This window comes from Equus asinus, chromosome 22, assembly GCF_041296235.1.
Source record: "Equus asinus isolate D_3611 breed Donkey chromosome 22, EquAss-T2T_v2, whole genome shotgun sequence".
Classification (NCBI taxonomy): Eukaryota; Metazoa; Chordata; class Mammalia; order Perissodactyla; family Equidae; genus Equus; species Equus asinus.
The window spans coordinates 65257537-65281298 of record NC_091811.1 but is presented as its reverse complement, the minus strand read 5'-3'; the positions used below and the strand labels follow the sequence as shown (position 1 = coordinate 65281298).

Below are 23762 nucleotides of genomic sequence, written 5' to 3'. Positions count from 1 at the left end.
GATATAGAACATTTCCACCATCATTTCCACACATATAGAACATTTGCGCCATTGGACAGTGCTGTTTTAGATGTGAAAAGCTGATTCCCTCTTGTGAAAAGATGAAGATTTAGCACTCATACTTATACTAATCTTCCCTCTCTTGCCCCTTACAATTTTCGATAGCTATATTTTTAATTCTTTTAAAACCTTGTCTGGTAATGCCTGCCTCTTCAACTAGAATGTAAGTTACATAAGAGCAGCAAGTTTGTCTGTGTTGTTCACCACCGTACTGCCAACCACAACAAAGAGTGACATCAGAGATGTTGCAAAAAACTGAGGAACAAATAACGAATGCACGACAATCCTATAGCTTGCTATGGTTTGACTCTCCACTCTGTAGGACAGCCTCAGCATCCTGATGCTCCCTCCACCTACTCCTCCGCTCCGTTCCAATGCCCAGACACAATGAGGTCTGCTGGGTTTTTCTACATATTGAGTCTCAGAGTTGAAAACTAATAAACAGCACTTGTATTATTATGGCTATATACATGTTGCTTACCACAGAGCTACAGAGTACTGGGGTTGTATTTCCTTCTCTAAGGGTCCAATTATCATAATCCCAGGCTGCCCAAAGTCAAACAGATTTTCCTTTTTTGACACTGCATCACGTGTTAAAAGTCATGTCACATTTTGTTTTATTTTTTTGTTTGGACCATGACTCTATTATACAATTGTACAAAGTTTTTCTGCAATTCAACATTTTAATTTTTGAATTTTTAATTATAAATATTTCAAACATAGGTAAAAGTATACATAATAATATAATAGGCATCCATGATTTAACAGATATTAACTAACCAGATTTAACAGAAAATAACTTTTTTTCTATATTTGTTTCAGATTTTTCTCTTTTTCACTTTTTGTTGTTGTTGTTGTTTGGGTGAGGAAGACTGGCCCTGAGCTAACATCTGTTGCCAACCTTCCTCTTTTTGAGGAAGATTGTCACTGAGTTACCATCTGTGTCAACCCTGCTCTATTTTGTATGTGGGACAGTGCCTCAGTACGGCCTGACAAGCGGTGCACAGGTCCCCACCTGGGATCCAGGTCCCCAAATCCTGGGCCTCCGAAGTCAAGCACGTGAACTTAACCACTGCACCACCGGGTTGGCCCTGTTCTCTTTTTCTAACAAAATAAAATGATGCAAATCCAACCTTCTCCCCTACTCCTACACTTCCTGGCCCCAAAGATAACTGTTTAGGTGCCATCCCCACACTTGTTTTGATTTGTTTTCTATATGTCTATAGCCATAAATGATAAATAATGTTTCAAATGCTTAAAAATGTATATAAATGGCCTTGCATCATGGGTCTCTTTTGGCAACTTATTTTTTCACATTATTCCTGGTCTCCAGTTGTTCTTTATATATATATATATATATATATATATATATATATATATGTATATGTATATATATATATATCTCATCATCATCCTCTTATTTTGTAAATGAAATAACATTTCAGACATCTGTGAGAAGATCTTACATTAGTTTTTCTCTAAACTATCCCTGCTTCTTCTGGTGCAGTTGTTCTCTTTATCTCGGTTTTCGCCCTTCACGCTCCTGGATTTCCTCACACATCCCTGGTGATCCTTGGTCAACCATTTCTATTTCAGAACGCACGTCTGGGTCAGTTATCCTGTGCAGCTGGTACAGGCTTCCTCTGCTCTTAGGTAGAGAATGGGTCTGTTTCTCTATGAGTAGGTCTTAACTCTGAACAGAGAGCTGACCGGGAGCTCTGTGAACACGTCACCATTTGCTGACAGTCGGGGTTTGTCCTGGGACCCCCGGAACACCTGAGAGGACAGCGCTCACTCTGGAGCGTCCACACCCTGGTGGCAGGCCCCGTGCTCCCAGACAGGCCGTGTAATATCTCAAGAGAGCACCCTTCCTGTTTCTTTCCTTTTCCTGTGAGTAACTGACGCTCTGTCATCCCAAACAGGAAAGTGAGGAGGATGCGAGACTGGTCTAGCTGTTCTTCAGACTTTCCATTAAACACCTTGTGGTCAGGCCCCTGTGTTGTTCCCGACAATTTTTTTGGAAAAATTGGTTAAAATTTCTTGTCTGCTCGGGTGTCCTCCCCACTCCAATTCTCTTTACAATGGGTTTCTTCTTCTTTTACTCCTTCTTCCTCCTCCTCCTCCTTCTCTTTCTTCCTCTTTTCTACTCTCACTTTAAAGAGGGGTCTTGGGAGAGAGAGGAAACAAACACGTACGTTCAGTCTATCATCTTGAACAAGAAGCCGACATTTCTTTTCAATAAGCTGAAGATTTCAGTCTCTTGATGTAATATTTTATGGGAAGAAGCAACAGATTTTAGGCATCATAATTCTTCCACTAACCACAATTACATTATGTTTTATCTTACTGATAAAAATTTCAAAATCATTTAGCAGCTTTAACTGGCTCAGATTTGACTCCAGCTCAAAAGTGATCCTAAGTCACTGTGTGTGATGCACACTTACTTTCTGACACCTGCGTGCCCTCTGAGTCAGAATCGAGGCGGGGCAGGACGGTCTCCTCCTGGGCTGGTTCAGCGGAAAGAAGTTTCTTAGACCGCTTTTCAATGTTATGTTTGATTGTTTGATATGGTCTAAGAATTTATTATATTTCTGCCCTCCTGCCATTGCAAATATGAGGACAAGTCCCGCCCTTTACGCTGAAGACATGATTTCATTACTTCAAACAAGCAACAGTCTCAAGAGGCAAACTGCCCCAGTCAAGAAAATGGGTTAACGGTAATTATGACGAAAGAGAAAATCACTGCTTTTGGCAAATAGTCTCCCATGCCCCATTCAGCTTCATTAGGCATAACCTCAAAAAAAAATGATCCTAAAAATACTCATCTTAAAAAGTAGGGAGTTTAGAATATATATATCTATAGATATAGATATATTATATATATACTTTATATACATGAATATTTATCAATTTATATATATGAATTTTTAGTCATATTTATATATATTATATATTATATTATTAGCATAGATCTATAGACTCTAAAAATTCATAAAGATAAGAAATGCTAATACAATTTAAATGCAATGTACTATTTGAGCATTAACTTTATTTTGGTTACCAATTACCTTGCTTTTTCATCTTGTTGTCAAGTCACCCGGTAGTTCTAAATAGAGATGGCACTGCTGCCAGGGACATTTTGGATGGCATGATGATTGGGGGCTTTTAAGCGTAGTAGTATCATGAGCAGATTTGTGTTTTTGGAAGATGGCTCTGGAAGCGGGCTGGAGGGTGAGGATTAAGAGCGAGGATGAAAACAGGTATATCAGATGGAAGCCTGTACACAGGAACAGAACTGACGGAGCTCTAAATGAAGACATTTGCAGTGGGACTGGAGGGCAGGGGAGAGATTACAGAGAGACGAAGACAGCAGAATCCACGGATTTTGGAGACGGTGGTGCCTATGGAGTACTGAAGGAAAAGGGCAAGGTCAAATTATCACGGGGTCTCCAGCTTGTATGACTTGCTGGATCATGCTGGTCATACATTTTTTTCAGAGAAAATAACAAAATCAGTTTAGTGTGGAACCTTCTAGGCGACAGAGAGCTATGTGGGCTCAGAAGTAAGACCCAGGCTAAAGACACAGATATGAAAGTCATCAGAGCATAGAAGACAGTGAGGTCACGGATGAGGATACGTAGGAGGTGAATATAATGCGAGTGGAGAACCAGACAGGGATTTAAAAGGTGAGCAGAGGAATAAGACTCTGTAAGGAAAATAAAAGAGCATTTCAAGAAATAGGAGGAGGATAAGGGAATGAGGACAGAGTAGGATAATAAGGAAAACTGTTTAAGGCTGGAAGGCAGACAGCAGTGACATAATCTACAGAAAGGGTAGTCAGATAAGATCTGAGAGGAGACTGCTAAATTCAACAGGTGGGAGGTTTGGGGAACTTTGGGAAGCCACCTCATTGCAATGACAACAGAAGCTGGATTCTGTTGGGTTGAAAAGTATACGTGAAGTGGAGACAGAGAGCCAAGACCGTTCACTGGAGAGCCGGGCAGGGAAGGCAGGTAAACTAGGGGTGGGCTAGAGAGAGAGCAGAAAGATATTTGTGCTAAAATAGGGGGATTCTGGGTGTCCCTCCCTCTTATCCCACCTTTCTCTGTTTTCGAAAGTGTTTAAAATGTTATAATATTATTTTTCTGATGGAATTTTTGTAATAAAATGAGCGACATGAAAATATTTCCACATGCTAAAACATCTTAAGCCTTATTCGAATGCGCCTTAGAATACTGAACAGAAGCTGTATTTGAAGAAAGACTAAATAAAATTCCATCGCTAGAATCTGTATTATCTTTGGTTTATTTTTAAGTTGTTTGTGGTTGTTCCTAATATCTTTGGTCTCCCACACAGAGCTATGAGTGTCATGTTTGAAATGATCACGGGCATCTGTTTTGCTTTTCGACACAAAGTTGGTGCTCAATAAATTAGGCTGAGTCAATGAACCCAGGGCTTTAACTCGAGGTCAGGTTCCCCTGTCAAACACGCTCACGGCACCAGGGCCTTCTCTTCACAGCAGAGGCACCACGGAGCAGCTACTTACTTCCACGGGAATTTCTGATTAACGTCTTCAGCTCCATCGCAAGCTCCAGGAGACCAGGACTGCTTTGTTTATGCCCAGATCCTCAACACCTAGCTCATGGAAGGATTTGCTGAATGAATTCATTAATAAAGAAAATATTGTAACATATTTCATTATTTAACAACCAAATTGGGCTTAATCAAAAGATAATCACTTACTTTGGATATGCCTATCCCTAGGCCAATCAAAGAAATGAAAAAAAAAAAAATAGGCAAAGAATTTCTACTATTTTGCTTTAGGCAATTTTTTACAAATATCAAATTTAATATAATATGTTTATTTTTCCTGCCTATCAAAAATAGTGCATTTCTTCAAGCTGATTATTAATAATTCATATGTAGAAACCACAAAGTCTTATCACCCGTAATCATTTCAGGCATCTGAATCTATTAAAGGACAATGTGACTGAAGACTGTCGAGAACACCAAGGTGTCCTTTGGGCGGTGCGAACATCTGGCATCTATTCTCTTTGGAGATTAAGACCGTGGCCGTGCTGCAGCAGGCTTTACTAATTCCTTTGAGCCCTGCGCAGCATTTTTAAATGGTTCCAAACACACAAGATCTTTAATTGGTATGGATTTCACCCACAGTTTTCTTGCAATCTCAAAATATCTCCAAAACTCCTACGCAGGAATCGACAGGGGCAAGCTTCCCTACTTCCCTTTGTGCAGGCAGCTATTAAGAATTTTTTTTCAGGTTCAATAAAATTACTGAACTCAAACCATTTCAACCAAAAAACTGGGGTTGGGGACTTTATTTTCCCTGGCCTGAACACTGTTTCTTGCTACTTTAAATCACAGTTAATGTTTTAAAAAATATATCTTACACACAAGTCAGTTGTAGATCTTTAGCATCAAAGGATCTGAGCCACATCGCATGTAACGGCCTGACCTTTCGCCATAATTTCTAAGTGCCATTAAAAAATGTCTCTCAAACTGGTTTTAAATTTAGTGTTGACCTAGTAACCTTGATCCAAAAACATTCAACTTTAGATGATTATTTTATTTTGCTTCCAAAAGCTCTTCAGTCCAGTGAGGCATCCATTAGGAAGCTTCACAAGGAGTTTAGAGTTTGCTTAGAATTTATTGGCTACGTCGGACAGGAAGATGGTGATTTGGGTTGCTTGCTGAGTGAAGATTATTTACTGTGCTTAACTGACCTTAAGAGTACCAGGAGGGATATAGGATGGGGAAATTCAGAGAAACACAGATTCTATTCTCAGCAACATGCAATCCAGACTAAAAGGGAAATAACGTTCCATTCGACTGCAGCCCTGAATTAGGTCTATTCACTACATAGCATCATTTGAGACTGTCAGACAAACTGTTAACTTATACTCTTTAGTTGGGTACCTGTCAAAAACTTCAGGATTATTCCTCTCCTAAATATATGTGCCGGATAAAAATGTAAGATTACTTCTTCTAAGAGAGAGTTAAGTCTCAAAATTCTTTCATTCATCTAAATGTTCTCCTGATATTTTTCTCTGACTGAATCTCTCTCACCTTCTGAATAGGCTTTAGATCTTTATTCTATTATACACTTCTAAGCACTACAATCTGAAATAAAATCTTTCCCTGTTTCCACAAATCTTCTGTGATCCTTCACTGGTCTGCATCACCCTTTATGATGCGTCAAAACTCAGCTCACCTACTACGATTTAAATTTCCGACAAACCAGCTTGAAAAAATATTTTGAAACAGAACAGACTGCTCTGAAAAGCTATTAAATACAAATATTTTAGAACAAAATAATTGCTTAAAGTTGTTCACATGACAAAAGATGTTTGGCTTTGTAGCAGACACATGGCAAAGTTGAAGCAATTTATCAAACGCTGTACATTCCCTAACATATTAAAAAATTTAACAAATTACATCAAAAAGGCATGAAGCAAACTACATCCAACTAAGGCATACTCTGATAGCTATCCCTTCTTTTTCAAATCCTTTAGAAAAATCTTTTGCCAAATCCAATCCCCATCACTCTGCTCGTCTTCTCCATGTATTCAATCACTTTCTAATACACTATAACTTACTGTTTCCTATGTTTTTTGTTTCTTGTCTTTATTCTCCCAGCTGGAATGTAAACCCCATGAGGGCAGAGATGACTGTTTTGTTCCTGATGCTTTCCAAGCCCCTGGAAGGGTGCCTAGTACTTAAGAAATTTTGGTTGAATGGATTTTCTATATATATTCTTGTTACTCTGGAAATCTGGGATTAAAAAGTAATGCTTGCTTCGGTTTTAAAATTCACAGACACAAAAGTCTTTGTTATCGAGTTACTTACACAATCTCCAGGTCACTTACTAACATTTATTGAAGATTCTGGCACCTGGCTGACCGTCTTCTCTCCACCCCAAACTCCTAGCTACATTCCAAAGACCTCTATGAAGGTCCCTAACATCCTGCATATCAACAGCACTTTGAGTCCCTCGGAGAGCTGAAAGTGAACTAGTCCATGGAGCCAAAGTCCCGTATTAAGCAAGACCCATGGGGACAAGTGGCCTTTGCAATTTGAAAGTTTCAATGGCTTTGATTCTAACTACTGACAAGCTTAACACATGAAATATTAGACGTCATCACATGAAGAAAGTTGAACTTCAGACGGGTAAATTTGGCTAAAGTGGTACGGTACTGCAGACATGTTTTAATTTGGCACTAGACCACTCTGACAAAAAAACAAATGAGCATAATTCCATAAAAGTCCAAGCACATCCATGGCATATTGCGTGGCCTATAGGTTGACATATCATTCTGTTGGTTGTGGAGTAATATTTACCTACTACCCCACTAAACGGTAAATGATTTAACAGGTATAAGACTTGGCTACTTAGAACCGAGTAGGCACTAAAATATTTGTTGAATAAGTAAAGTAAATTGTGGCTGAAGAAGGTATTAACAAAAATTGTGAAAATGAGGGCCCACCTGGTGGCAGAGTGGTTGGGTTTATGTGCTCCACTTTGCAGGTTCGGATCCCAGGCACAGACCTAGTACCGCTCGTCAAGCCACACTTTGGTGGCATCCCACATAAAATAGAGGAAGATGGGCACAGATGTTGGCTCAGGGACAATTTTCCTCAAGCAAAGAAGAGGAAGATTGGCAACAGATGTTAGCTCAGAGCTAATCTTCCTCACACACACACACACAAAAATTGTGAAAATGATATCACAATAAATCAATGTATATATTTCAGACATTTTGACATTTGAGGTCACCTCTCAAATTCTCATTGTTCCTTATGTCACTAGACCAGAGTATAGCATTCCATGGATTACTATTTCTTGGTAGTTTATCATGGGCACCTATGCAATTTCTCTGATTTTTTCTAGTTGGGTAGCACAAAATTGTGGACAGCGTGCTCAGCATCCATAAACATAAAGCACTCTAGCACTATTGCAGCAGTGGATAGTCGTTTGATGCTTGGCCTCTTTATAGTGTAAAAAAAAAATTACAAAAGTCTCAACCATGGATTATTAAATAACGGCCCAAATCATGGTCTGAAAGCCTAGGTAAAAATTAGCTTAATTACATTTCCCATTTTAGAAAACTCCTTTAGGGGAAATTTCACCAAGGTCTGATGCCATATAAAAGATTTTTAAAAATCATCCACTTTGACTTAAGGCATAATTCAAAAGCCAGTATAATAGCTTTTTGATCTTTAACAGTTTTTATTTTTATGCATTTTTATTTGTAATATCTCTCCCACACAAATAATTTTTACTTCTCAATTGATCTCAATTTTTTGCTCAGTTTCAGGCATTGCCCTGGGTTTAGGGCCTCCAAAATATCTTAATGTTATTACTTTTTTAATGCCTTGTTGCTTAGTTCCTGTTGCTTTTTAAAAATGTCCCACACGCATTTATTAAGCATATATAGAGCATAAATATGAATATATTATACATACATTACGTCCAACATTTTTTCCCTTATTTTCTTGGTCCCTTTCCTCATCCCACCGGAGACCTCTGTTAACAACCTAGGGGTTCTCCCACGTTAGTGTCCATGTTCTGATGGCCGTCAAAATCATAAGTATCTATAGACTCATAATCGTAAATGTTCTAGTAGGATAAGGCTCCACTGTGCAGCCATCCCCCAAATGACAGGAATGACTTTGTGTCTAATCGTTCTTCCTCTATGAAACATACTGCAATAACATCCTCAGGCATATGCTCCTACAGCTGGCGGAATTGTTCTTCCTGTTGGACGGATTATTAGGAATAGGATTGCTAGGTCAAAGGGTAAATGTATTTTTGCATTTAGTAGATATTTCTAGATGGCTTTCCAAAACAAATACAGGTAAATACCCTCTTCTCCATACCACCATCAAAAATAAGTGTTGCAACTTTTAAAAATTTCCAGTAAATTATTGCCAGTAGCTCAGTTAAGAAAAATTGATATTTCTTTAACTATCTGTAAGATACACAGCTCTTGATGTTTGTTGACTACTTGCTTTTCTGGGACTTGTGTCTTCATATTCTTTGCCCTTTTTTCTATTGGGTGATTTGTTTTTGTTTTTCTTCATGATTGGTAACAGGTCTGTATGTTGCAGATATTAATTACTGGCCTTTGCATTATAATTATTCTTCTCTCTCCGTTGTTTCTGTATTGACTTTGTTTATGATTTTTTTTTTGGTCAAATGTGTCTATTTCTTTCTTTTACACTTTCTGTGTTCCTGGCCTTGGTTAAGAAGAGCTCCTTGTCTCTGGACTATACCCATGGTGTCCTATATTTTGGGCAGGACTTTTGTTTCGTTTTGCATTTAGATCTTAATTCATCTGGAATTTCTTTCAGTACATGGGATAACATTTCAAGTTATTTTCTTCCAAATGGAGGAGCAATTTGGCCATCAATAATTTTAAGTTGTCCATTCTTGACTGAGTTGAAATACCATGTTTAATTAATATCTATTTATAGATTTTCTAGTCTCCTCCATTGATTTATTTGTCCATTTCTATGCCAATGTAATCTTATTATGGTGGCTTCATAGTACATTCTTTTTTTTTTAAGATTTTATTTTTTCCTTTTTCTCCCCAAAGCCCCCGGTACATAGTTGTATATTCTTCATTGTGGGTTCTTCTAGTTGTGGTATGTGGGACGCTGCCTCAGCGTGCTTTGATGAGCAGTGCCATGTCCGTGCCCAGGATTCGAACCAACGAAACACTGGGCCGCCTGCAGTGGAGCGCGCGAACTTAACCACTCGGCCACAGGGCCAGCCCCCATAGTACATTCTTATATCAGGAAAGGCAAGTACCTACTTACTGATTTTCTTTCTGCTTGGGTTTTTATTTCCTTAAACATTCATTATAAGTTAATCTTTTCTTTTTAATCATTCAAAGAAACAAATTTATTTATTCTTTCTATAGTTGTTTAATGCTATTTCATTAATTTCAACTTTTATCTTTATTCCATCTTCCTAGAATTTTTATTGTTCTTTTTATAAGGTTCCTTTATTTTTCACCTTTTTTTTCCTTTAATAATGAAGGTATTCAAGGTTACAAATTTTCCTCTAAGTATAATGTTCACTGTATCCCATAGAGTTATTTATTTCTAATTTTATTGAGTTATTACAAAAATATGGCCTGTAAAAATCTCTGCCATCTAAAATTTATTACTATTTTCTTTGAGGCCAAGTAAATGATCTATTTTTTAATATTCCATGAAAATACAAAATTATATTTTTTATTTGAGGGATATTTTTATTTGAAAGCTACGTTGTATATTTACTAAATCAAGCTTATTAATTGTATTATTTGGTTATTCTATTTCCTTACTTAGTTTTGACTATTCATATGTCTCAATTGGAAAGAGACATATGAAGGTATCCACTATAACTCTGTTTTTAAACTAAGTTTCCTTTCATTTCTAAGATTCTGATTCATATATTTAGTGATTATGTTGTTTAAATGTTTACGACTGCTCTATACTCTTCATGAATAATGACATTTTATTATCACATAATTCACCTCTTTATTCTTTTGTGCTGTTTAGCTTAAATTCTAATTTATCTGATAGTAATATGGCCATTTCTATTTCCCTTTTCGTTTGCTTTGGCCTAGAATCTTTTTGACCGTAACTTTATTTTCAAGCCTTCTTTATACGCTGTTTATTGTAAGTAGCAAATAGCTAGATTTTAATTCAATCTCTGACAGTCTCTTTTAATGGGAGAATTCAGTCCATTCATGTTTGATTTAACAACTGACATACGCATCTTCTTTCCATCTTACTTTGCATTTAATATTCATTTCCTGTGCTGTTTTTCCCCTTGTTTCCACTGTTTGGATCAAATTCTCATTCATTCTATTTCTCCCCTTATTAAACCACTTTCCCTTTCTCTGTGCTCACAAACACAGGATTAGCTACCACATACAATATACTAATGTATAATATATACAAGATATGATTTCCTCCACAAAGGCACATTCTTTTCCATATCAAGATGCTATATCTTCCCTTTCCTGCTTCCCCTTCCTCCCACCCACATGAGATAAGGCCTTTGGAAATTTTCATTTTCCTCCTCTCTGCCTTGCTCTCCATTTCTAGATGTATCCTGGCATCTTCCAGCTTCCAGGGTCACAAATGAGAAACCTAAAGCTAATCCGAGACTGCTTTATCCTTGAAGTGCAGGAGTGTCATCAAGCTAGGCTTTAGGTGCCTACACTTTCTCATTGAGCCTACCTGGAATTTGGTGAGCCTGTTCAATCTACAGGTGATGGCGTTCAGGATACCCCACCCCAAAATACAGCACCTTGACATACTGAACGTTTTAAGCTGAAGGAATCTGAAAAATAGCAGGGGCAGGAAGGACTCTCTGACCTGCCCCTGAAGCAGGTCACAAACCCTCACATGAGAGGTGCCCTCCCCATACATGGAAGAAAAGAGCATCCTTATCTCCAAGACCCTGGAAAGAATGAAAGGAGTTGGAATGAATAAGCCTTGCTGTTTCCCCCAGTTTATTACACTTAGCTCATATCCTTTTTAGTCCTATCACATCTTTCCATGACTCTCCACTCTTCACCAAACTGAGCATGAAAACACTAAGATTAAACTGCTTCTGCGGGTCTTATGAAGGCTCCCATGTCACCTAAAACATATTCAATAAATTTGTTTGCTTTTCTATTGTTAATCTGTCATTTGTTATAGGAGCCCCAGCCGAGAACTTAGAAGGACAGTGGAAAAAGATATTTTTCTTCTCCTCACAGACTTGAGTCTTTCTTTAGATTAGGAAGAATTTTTTTTCTAAACCATGTATTATTTACATGTTAAGTCTCCTGGAGCCATCTTCCAAGTCTCTTAATTTTTCCTTCATGATACAGACCTCTTTGCATTTTCACTTTGTGACTTCCAATCTGGATCTCAGCAGTGACCTCCCTCAAATCATTTACTGAATTCTCTAGTTGGAAAATTATGATATTTTCAAATCTCCAAAACACTTTCTGGGGGGGCTAGACCTGAATTCCTTCAGTTGTATCAGATAGGATATTTCAACTGCAAGGAAGAGATGACATAAAAATGGTTTAAAAAAGAAGGGAATTACTAACTCACATAACAAGGAGTCTGTACTTAGGTAGTTCCATGTTGGTCACGAAAGTAGTAGAACCTCATAAGGGCCAACATGTCTGCCTTTCTGCCCTCCTCACAATGTCAGTCATGTCTCCCCTCACGATCACACAATGGCTGCAACAATTCCAGACACCACAGCAGATATAATAACATCTAGCAAAAACAGGAGCATTTCAACTAGAGCATCTCTTTTTATGAGTGAGGAAACCTTTCACTAGAAACTCCCAGCAGATTCCCCCTGAGATGTAACTGACCAGGAACGGAGCATCATCAGTCTAAGCTAAAATCAATCACTGACAACGGGATGGAATTTTATGATCAGCTTAGATCAATCATTATTCACCTAAGGAGGGAGTCACTCTGCCCTGAACAAAAAAAAGGATGAATATAACTATATAACTAGATTAGGCAACCAATGTCATCACAGTTCTTTTTTTTTTTTAATGTAAGTGTCTATTTGTTCTGATTGATCCTCTGTCTGGGTAGTGGACTCCCTTAGATGTGCTATTAGTTTTCTTTGTTGGCTCAGGGCTCAGGACTTGTTACTAAAGTAATCCAAAAGCTGGTGGTCCTGCCGATGGTGGAAGTACAGAGACAGATGAGCTGCCAGATCTTGCTGGGGAAATAAGAGGATAAAAATAAGAAAGGCTCCCTGTAAACAAAGATTCCTCTGAGGGACGGAGAATCGGCTCAGATGTTGAGCTTCTTCTTAGCCTCCCGGGAGCAAGAAGGTCAGGTACAATTATGAGGGGCTATGTTAATCTTACTCCTGGAGTCCATGAATCTCTTTAAGTCAAACCCCTGCAATGATCTGCCATGTTCTAATCTCACCATCGTGCTCTATGACACTGCTTTCTGGGCTCTCAGTCTGCAAGGGCAAAAGCTTTACCCAAGTTGTCCTTGCCAAGATTCCCATGACTATTTAGTGCAAGAGATTCAGAGAAACTGGAATGGAGAATATAAGGGTAGCAAGCCATACTCAGGACCATCTTCAATGAATGTTATTGTTGTCATTTGTCCGATGCCGTGCTAAGTGATTTACATTTCTTGTCTTATATATACTTCACAGCAACCCTCTTTATTCCCATTTTACAGGTGGAGAGACTGAGGTTTAGAGATTAGTGTGTATCTTTCACAAGGTCACTTTACTGTGCACTATCAGGTGGTGAAGTTGGCATGTGAAGATTGTCTCCAAAGTCCTTGCTCTTCACCAAACCATCTCTGTGGAAGCCCAGAGAGCTGTCCAGTTGAGACAGTCTATGACAGAATATAACTAGTGATGAAAAAAATAGTAAGAAACTACAAACATTTCCTGAAAGCCAAAAAGTTTACTTTCCACCAGATGATTAATGACTTTTGTAGATTTTCTTTTCAATAAATAATATTACATGTACAAAATCCTGAGCTGCATTTCCCTGGCTCAATGCACTAAAAAAGAACCTTTGGAAATGATGAAATGATGATGTAACACCCAAACCGGGAGTTCTTAAACTATTTTTATTCCATAGGCTTTTTGAAAGTCTGGTGAAGCCTGTGAATTGCTCAGGGTAATGCATTTAAACTCATGAGAGGAAATACATAGGATAATAAGGAAGAAACCATCTATAAATAGTGTTATCAAAATACTGAAAAAAGCCAAATTTGTGATATAGTAATAAATGTGCTTCTTTATTAACACATTAAGTAACAAGCTCCAATGATGGCTATAATAATTGCCATAATTTTGAAGAAGTTATGAATATGTGTTATTTTGATATATCTGTGACAACTGTAATATGATATGAAAATATCTATGACTTCTACTGGTGATAAAGTCAAAAATACTCCTGTGGCTTATTGATACTCATAACAGGAAGAAATTGTGGTTAGTGAAATAAATATAATATTTTTTTCAATCCAAACTCATGGGCCCCGTTAAGAACCCCTGATCCCGAGCGTGTGCCCAAGGACACATTGCATGGACATTGTCTTCGAACCTCTCAATCTTCCCTGGCTTTACTATAATGAATTTTCCTAGAATAGAATCATTTTTGACTATTCAACTTTTCTAAGTAGGATGTAACAAGTGGAAAAAGCATGGAATTTGGAGTTTAATTTACACACACACAGAGCTAGGTTCAAATTCCCACTCTGCAATCTGCTGTGTGTGAAATCTCTGACAAGTAACATAATCTCACTGAGCCTTAGTTCCTTCTTTTGTAATTTGAAATAAAAAATCTACTTCCTGTAATTATTGGAGGTTATTTAAAAATGGATGAAATATTTGGACCCTCTCCATAAAAGTATTAATCCAAATACATATACCAAAACCTCAGGGGTTCGCAGACTTGGGTTACTAACCCCGTCCTATCTTTTACTGCCATCCTGATAAATTCCTTTCTCACCAGAAATGAATGTCAAGACCTTGACCTTACAGGGGAGGAGGAATGTTGCCTGAAAGTTCATCAACATTTTGCAAGAAAATTTCACAAAATATTATCAAAGTCTTTTAAAGTGGTCTGTAGGAAATGTGACAACCTGAAACTGGGTCATCAGAACAGTGTAACACTATACTGGTGTGAGTAAACAGGTGTACAGATTTTAAGAAACTTGATATACCACTGTTTATTCAAAATCAATCCTGCTCAGGCTGTAACTATGATGAACTATTATGACCATATCTGAATTTAACATCCAGAGAGATAGGTGGAAAAAATGGAAAAGATTCAGAAGAAAATCACAAATACAATGAAAAAGTTTCAAAAATGGCCTATACAAATGGTTAAACAAACTAGTAACTAAGATTATGCAGACTGGCAAAGAGCAAGCCAAAAAGTAAACTCAAAAGAGTCGTGAAATATATTTTAAAAGTAGATTTAGTCATGGCTAAAAGATGGAGAAGCAACAACAACAAAACATTTTAAACATCTTATAAACAAAAGCAAGTGGATTCAAATTACAAATCAGACACTTGACTTACATTTATTTTCCCGTCTCTGATGATGACATCGTCATTGTTTTAGTTACTAATATTCAAAACTCATCTGTCATGACGTCATATCCACTCAGTCATTAACTACTATGGAGCACAGCTCTAATTTCCATCCCTTCTTCTCCATTCCTCAGCCACCATCAAAATCTGGAGCCTCAGTGTTTTCTATCTAGATAATGTCTAACCCGTCTCCCAGACACAAGGCTCTCCCTGCCCAAGTCGTCTCGAGCTCCATCACCTATTAGCTATGAAACTTCCAGCAAGACACTTGGGATTTGATTTCCTCATCTGTTATCTCACAAGGTTGTTATTAGGATCAAATGATATATGAGTGCTTCTAAAATAGCTAATCACCACACAAATGTAAGGGATTTATATCATAGTAGCCTCCAGAAAGAAAAAAAAAACCTTCAATAGTCCCCTATTTGCTCTCTCATTTATGGAAGAAAGATGGAGTGTGCTGTGGAGTATCTTCCCGGTTGCCTCAATATGCCCAAGCTCACTCCTACGTTCTTCCTTCATTCATGCTCCTTCACTTGACTGGAATTTGGCCATCTCCAAATTCAACCACTCACTAATACCTGGTTCAAGTCCCACAGGGTCCCTGAAGCTTTTTCCACTATTTCTGACTGTCTATGACACATACCAACTCTATTACACAACCTAGGACTTACTCAATGACACTTTAAATTACTGTCTGCTGTTTGATTATCTTCCCAACTAGATATTAAGCTATCTGCATACTAAGTTAGAGAAAGTGTTCTAAAGGATACACCAGAATAGAGTCAGAAGATCCAAGTCAAATCCCAGAGGAGGTACCAGAGTCAGGATAGAAAGATTACAGTAGGAATGCCAAGTCCAAAGAAGCAGGCCTGAGGGAAGGGACAGAGCCAAGGGCTTGAAGTCAGATGCTGACATGGATGTGTAGGTCCAGCTCACAGGTATAGGTAAAAAGCAGGCAATAAGAATCCATTTGCGCAATTTTCAAAAAAGGAGAAAGAGTGGACCCCACACACTGTAAATAAGTAGCCTTTAAACCAAAGAAGATTCCACGTAAGACGGCTGCTGGGGTACCTGGAACATACTTGGAAAAGGAAGCACCTCAAAGACCAAACACTCTCCACTACTCAAGATTTTCAAAAGAATAGGCCAAAGCCTTTGCAAAGAATCTGGGGAAATGATTGAGTCTCTCCCTGCAGAGAAGGGGCCCAGAAAGCCTGAGAAGTCGCCACCAGCCAGGCACCAGGGCAGCACTAGTGGACTGAGGGTTTGCGGTTGGGCTGCATGCGTGGATCCGAGAGGGAATCTTGGAGAAAAGCAAGAGCAAAAACTAGACTCTGAGAAAGGAAGCAGCATCAATGTAAATTCAAAGACTTCCCTCCACAGAAACCAAATGAAGTACGTTTTTGAAAAAGCAAAGAATGTTTTCAGTCCTGAAAACTAGGAAAACTATCAGCGTCATACAACCACCTTTGAGAAGTGCTGTCGGTGAAGCAGAAGAGGGTGATGAAGTTCAGAAACGCCCAAACACCCCGTGTTGGCGCCCAGGTCTGGGGGCTGGGTGTGAGGGGAGGAGGCGCGCAGCCTGGCTCTGCCGTTGCATGTGCTGGGGAAGGAGGAGACTGACATCCGAAGGACTGCTGAACGCTGACGTTGGAAAATGCCAGGGGCGGGCAAGCGGGACTCGGAGAACAGTTTGGAGGCGTGATTTATTCTCACTGACAAACAAAGACAGGTCTGAATGGAGAGAGTGAATAGACGGACTCGCTCTCCCCAAATGTAAAAAACAACGGGCCACATTAAATTTGTGATCCAGGCCCGAGGGCTCTTTGCATCAAAGCACGCAAAGGGTCCACTGTGAGGCTGGAAAATAGTTTAAAGCTCAAAGGTGCCCCCAGAGTCAGGAAATGCCTAAGGTAGCGGCTCCTCAAATGGATGCAGAAGACCAACCACCAACTTCAACCATACGGTTAGGAACTTTAGAACTGCCTTTCACAAGTGAGTAAGCTTAAAGAACTAAGGGAAAAAGTCTCCAGTGAAAGAAGTCTCAGTTCTCAAAAGACAAATAATGGATTTTTTTTTCCTGGAAGCCTTAGTCCAGAAAACAGAGAAAGAAATTAAACCACAAACAAGTCACAACATTCAAGGAAATTAAAGAGAAAACGAATTCTATCAGAGATTTTAAAAGGCAATAAATGGATGAAAGAATGAAATAAAAAGTAAGCGGCAGAGTCAAGAAAAAAATAAGACAAAATCTCTATTATTTCAGAAATAAGAAACGCATTAGAAATATCAAAGAGCAGAATTAACAAGGCAGAAAATCAAATCTCCCACAAGAAGAAACAGCTCAAGAAAATTGAATATGAAAGAAAACAGACAAATGAAAGCAACCAGATATACACACATATGATACACTGGGAAAGCAGACTACAAAAGATGGAGACCTTTAAACAGAAAGCAAAGTGAATAAAAGACAAAAACCATTTTCCAAGTCAGAACAGAAGGAATATTTCCTGAAATGAAGAACTAAATCTATAGATCACACGGGCGCAAGGGGTTTCAGGAGAAAACTAATACAGACCATCAAAACGGAATTATTATACTGAGGAAATTACTTCACATTCAAGACACACATGCCTACTGGCGTCCAGGCAGAAAAATCAGTTGACCACCAGAAAAAAAATCATTAATTGTAGCTGTTTGCTTATTTCATCCAAGCATCATTCAAGAAGTTCTATTTTTTTAAAAGTTGCTGGGATTTTTACTTCTGCTTCATTATTAATTTCTACTTTCCTATATTTTATTCAAGGATTGTGATGCGTACAGATTTGTTTGGACTAACTTATTCTGGTTTTATCAGTGGTTTATAGTAGGCTTATACTTTCTTAACTCTTCTTTGCATACTCGAAAAGAAGTTGGTTGTATTCTCTGTTGGATGAAAAATTTTAGTACATTCTACTATGTCAACCTTGTGAATTATGTAGAGTAGGCAGACCCCCATGTCTTTATTTTTTGCCAATTGATCTGTCAAACACTGAGAGAGAAATGTTCACGTCTCTCATTACGCTCATGTCTCAAGTTCCGCTATCTCTAGCACTTTGTACATGTCTATTTTGAAGCCACGGTATTTGCATATAGTTTCAAGATCGTTACATCTTCATCGTGGATTGCCACTTTAGCCAATGTTTTTTTAAATCTATTTGAAACGTTTAATGTTTTTTACCTTTAACTTCATTTTGATAGTAAAATGAGACTCCTACTTTCATTTAGTTTGCTCTATCTTTGCCATCCTTCTATTTTTAACTTTCCTGTGTCATTTTGCTTTCAGTATCTCTTTTAGATAGAGTATCCCTTTTAGAAAGCTGGATGCTTTAAACCAAATTCGAGGATAATCAATCTCTTAAAGGGAAAGTTTATCCCATTTAAAGTTATATAAAAAAAAAATGTACTTCATCTCAACTTCTGTCATCTTATTTTCTGATTTTATAGGTTACTGTGATTTCCCTTTTCCCCAAGATAAGTGTTTCTTTTGACTTTTTCTCTAGTGGATTGGTGGACATATGTAGCATTTTTAGTTTTAGAAGGGAGCACCTTCCATTCTTCAAATACATTTTAAATTCACTTGCATTAATGACAAGCAATGAAACAGTGTATACGGAAAACCTTGTGTGTAAGACGAGGAAGTCAGCGCACATTTACTGACTCTCACACCTTTCTTTCCTAATTCTACTTTTTTGGTTGGCATAATCTGGGATTTTTGACCCAAATTATTATTTGTGAAACTATCTATTTTTACTTAATGTATCTGTCCTTTCAAATATCATTTTGACTTTGCATTTTGTGGTGATTCGATATCTGAGACAATGATTTCAATTAGAGTCTATGTTTACATTGCACGCTCACTAATAGTCCTTATATATTATACAAACTATATCTTCCCTCTATATATTGATTCATTTCTCAGCCGCTTGGACTACTTCATGAAGTAATTTTTCAAGAAAAGTATGTGAACAATATGTTTCCTGAATCACTGTACATCTGAGAAGATCTTCCTGTTTCTTTCATAAAGGAATAACAATTGACTGGAGATAGAGTTTAAGAGTCAAAATCTTCTTTTTCTCACAACTCTAAAGCCAAATTATTTCCTTGTCCTCTGGTGGAAACGGCTGAGAGGATGTCTGAGACACGACTGATTTTTGCTCCCTAAGAAATATTTTTCTGTTTAAATACTTAAGACATATCTTTGTGGGTTTTGCCTTTTGAAATTCAAAAATTTCACCAGAAAATGTCTTGATGCTGGTATTTTTTTTTTCACTAATTCTGCCAGGGATGTAGTACACGTGGTCTTAAAAACTTGAAATTCCTATCTTTCTTAGTGTATCTTTTTTTTTTTTTCTGTTTTGTTTTTTCCATTTTCTTCCTGAGGGACACGAATTAGTCACTGAGCTGGATGGTTGTTTTCTATATTCTACATCTAGCATCTTATTGCTGGCAATCTTCCAACCGTCTTCGTTCCTTTTCCTCTGCATTATAGGATAGTTTGTCAAGTGGCTTTCCAGATTACTAATTATCTATTTAGCAGCTTCAGTTGGGTTCTTTATTGTTTCTAATGAAGTTTTTAGTTCAGCTCTAGGATTGTTAGTTTCTTTGCAGGATTTTCTGGATTCTTCCAGCTCTGTTGTATCTTAGTCTGTGATCACATTTCACCTTTCATCTCTTTTATAGAGTTTTTTTATCTTTTATTGAAAGTGCAAATATTTTTTCAATAAAAATATCTTTTTTCACGTGTATGCTTTCCCCCAGAGCTTCACTTTCATTTGCTTACACTGCAGAATATCTTGCAGGTTCCATGCCTTGTTCATTTTCTCCTTCCCACCTCAATGGGAAGAAGTGTACTTGGCCTGATATTGGCCCCAAATTAACATGAGCACATTCCCCTTCAATCCCTTCACGGTCCACCTGTGCACTGTTAGAAGTCTCCTCTCACATGGAGAGCTGGAGATTTGACTAATTTACCTTTATATTACCAGTTCAGTGATCCAGTACATTGAGGGACATAGGAGTGAGCGGCTGTTATGGGTTGTCCTCACTGGGGACATTGTTCTGTATACCTTTCACTATGTTTGGCAAATCTTCTATCCCAAGGACCATTTTCTCCACATGTAATTTACTCTTTGGCCTGGCCTCTTTTTCCAAGCATATGATAGGCATATGTCTGGTGTCTATCTAATTGCTAACTACTGTCTAGCCTAGCAAGGACAGGTCCCAATGCTTACCTTTGCTGTATAATGGTAACTGCCTTTAGACCTCTCCACTGAGCTGCTTCTGAATAGCATCGTTCCACAGTGGGGAAAGGATTTCCAAAATGGAAAGTTCCCCACCCATCCCAAGGACTAACCTGGTCTCTAAGCTCTCAACTCTCCTAGTTCAGAAATGTTGTTTGGGTTCTCACAGGATCCCCCTAACTTACAACTCTGCCACTTACTCCTGAGAGAGAACGACAAATCTTCCCTCAGTATCACTCTTAACCACATCCTAATCTACCTTACCTGGCAGGAACTCCCACAGATTAGCAAATTCTTTTACATCCCCTGAGTGATTTTCATTGGGAGTGGGGGGAGCAGGGGAGGAACAGATGTCTTTTCATTTTGCCATTTGTCCCTCAAAGTCCAACTTCCCCCTCTTCAATCTCAAGTTATGATGGCTTGAAAGAATTCTTATTTAGGACTTTTAAAAAATAACTACTATTAAATAAAAGTGAAGGTGAATAACATTAGATAATATATATTTATATACGGTGATATTGTGATTTACAATAAGAAATACATATTGCATCTTGGTCCTGGTTCCCGACAAGACCTCCAATGAAAGCAAGCAAACCTACCTGGCCTCTCCCTGGGATACGTTACAATGATGAACTAGACAGTTATTAAGGGGCAAAGGGATTCTAGCAATGCGTCAGTGCCTTTCAACTTTTATGAGCATTTTGCTGTAAGGGATCCACGTTCAAAGACCAGGGAGCAGACTGTGATATTATGATTTGCAATAAGAAATATATATTTGCTCTTCGTCCTGTTCCTGGCACAGACTCCTAAAACCCTTGGAATTTCCTAAGTGATCAGAGCAACAAAAGTGTCTTTTGTTATTCACAAGAAGCCGCTTTCAACCACACCTGAGTTTATGTCAGTGAGGTGACTTTTGCAAAGCCCCCAGGTAACCTAAGGATGGGGGCTGGTTGCCAGGGGAACCAAGGATGTGATTAGAGAGTTGGAACTTTCAGCCCCCACCCCACCCCCACCCCGCAACCTCCCTAGGAAGGGAAAGGGGCTGGAGATTGAGTTTAAGCTCCATAGAAACCCAAAACGATGGGTTCGGAGAACTTCCCAGTTGGTGAACATGTGAAGATGCTGGGAGATTGGTGCTCCCAGAGAGGGCACGGCAGCTCCACACCAACGTCCCACGCAACTGCCCTACACATCTCGTCCATCTGACTGTTCCTGAGTTATATTCTTTTATATAACAAACTGGTCATCTAGTAAGTCAAGCGAGGGCATGGGGCAGAGAGTGTTAGAACTGAGTTAAATTGCAAGACACCCAGCTGGTGTGGCAGAAGTGACTGAAGTGTGGAAAACCCACATGTCTGGCATCAGAAGTGAAGCAGGACTGTAATAAAGTATTAAAAGTAGAGGAGACACACACAGGAGTGTGTTTTTCCTTGATATTTACATATATCTACATTTATTATTGTGGTAAAATATCCATGACATAAAATTTACCATTTTAATCATTTTTAGGTGTATAGTTCAGTGGCATTAAGTACATTCACATAGTTATGGAACCATCCTCACCATCTATCTCCAGAACATTTTCATCTTCCCACACTGAAGCTCTGTACCCATTAAACACTAACTCCCCACACAGCCCCTCCTCTGAGTCCCAGGAACCATCATTCTACTTTCTTTCTCTATACTCTAGGTTTTTATGAATTTGACTATGCTGAGTACGTCATATAAGTGGAATAATATAATATTTGTCCTTTTGTGTCTGGCTTATCTCACTTAAGATATTTTCAAGATTCATGCATGTTGTGGCATGTATCAGAATTTCATTCCTTTTTTAAGGCTGAATAATATTCCATTTTGGGTATACACCATATTTTGTTTATCTATTCATCTTTCAATGGACATTTGAGTTGCTTCTACCTTTTGATGCTGTGAATGACGCTGCTATGAACACTGGTGTACAAATATCTGTTCAAGTCCCTGCTCTCAATTCTTTTGAGCATCTATCTGGAAGTGGAATTACTATGTTTCATTTTCTGAGGAACTGCCATACAGTTTTCTGCACTGGCTGCACCATTTTACTTTCTCACTAGTAATGTACAAGGGTTCTAATTTCTCCACATCCTTTCCAACATTTTTTTTTTTAATAATAGCCATCCAAATGGGCTCTGAATATATTTTTAATGAATCATTCTCATATTGCAAATCCCCTTATCTCAAATTTATATAAGAAAGGGTGAAGGGAGCAACATATGTATGTGTGGACAAAAGCCTTTTTCACTGTATGAACACTCACATTGACAAACATCTGGTCCTAGCATCGTTAGCAACATGCTCACAGCAATTAAGCCAACAGGCTCCAACCACTGCAACAGTGATGGACACAGGCCTGCCTCTAACTGTTTGGAAAAACAACTGTGACAGAAGGGCCACGTCAAGGGGTGGGGGAAGAGAGTGGGGAGAGGTTACAATGCCAGGCATCTTTGTTCCTGTCTCACCTGCTAAGGTGAGTCAGTTCATTTACCTGAGTCAGGATCAGAAGCAGTAAAGGAGAACACAGATGAAGAAGGGAATTAAGTGTTTTAAATGTCAGCTTGTGCTAACACAGATATCTTTAAAGCCCCATCTCAGCTCTCTTATTTTATTGTGGAACCGTCAAGCTTTTAAAATTTTTTTTATTTTGGAATCCATTCATCTTTCCTTACCACAAAACTGTCCTGTGCCAGAATCTGGTTCTTTTCTCATGGGTCTAACATTTCAGCTTGTTATAAACAGCATATGGATATAGATTATGCAATGATAATGTGTGCTACATTCCAAGGACTTATACTCTCTGTATATATGTTAGTTGCAAGTGATTATTGCATTGATTTTTCTCTCCTCTAAAAATAAATAATACACTAATCAACCTAGTAAAACACTAACTTAGTAAATACATTCTTTTATGATTTATAAATAGAATCCTTTCTTTTATTGATTAAAAATTTTTAAAAAGTCCTGTGCTGAAAAATGAGAAAGTTGCCATTAAACAAATGTATAAGTAACTAGCTTTTTCGACAAAATTCTAAATTAGTCCTTAAAGACACAAAACACAGCAAAGTCTTGTAACAGATTTCCTAGTAATCAACTCCTGAATAATTTATTAATTCGTTTCAATGTTCTATTAGCCTTACATCTTTCGTTTGTCCCATTGTCCCATGCTGGATGAATCTTGCCAAATAGCATATCCAGACTTAGACTCCAGTCTCCTCTGGGCATGCTCAGCTTCCATCTATTATCAGAACACAGTCAGGCATCATCTTTTAAAA

At 38.2% G+C, this 23762-nt stretch overlaps 1 protein-coding gene across 9 annotated transcripts in view; it reads right to left on the bottom strand.

Moving 5' to 3' along the window:
* Positions 1 to 23762, bottom strand: part of MSRB3 (methionine sulfoxide reductase B3) — a 172709-nt gene that overhangs the window by 32117 nt on the left and 116830 nt on the right. Inside the window, exon 6 of one of the 9 annotated variants that reach the window (XM_070494331.1) lies at positions 666 to 23725. The exons of the other annotated variants lie outside the window; for them this stretch is intronic. Coding sequence (XP_070350432.1) covers positions 23578 to 23725 — 148 coding nt within the window. The 3' untranslated portion in view covers positions 666 to 23577. Of the gene's footprint in view, positions 1 to 665; positions 23726 to 23762 lie in introns of those variants that run through there. 9 annotated transcript variants of the gene reach the window in all.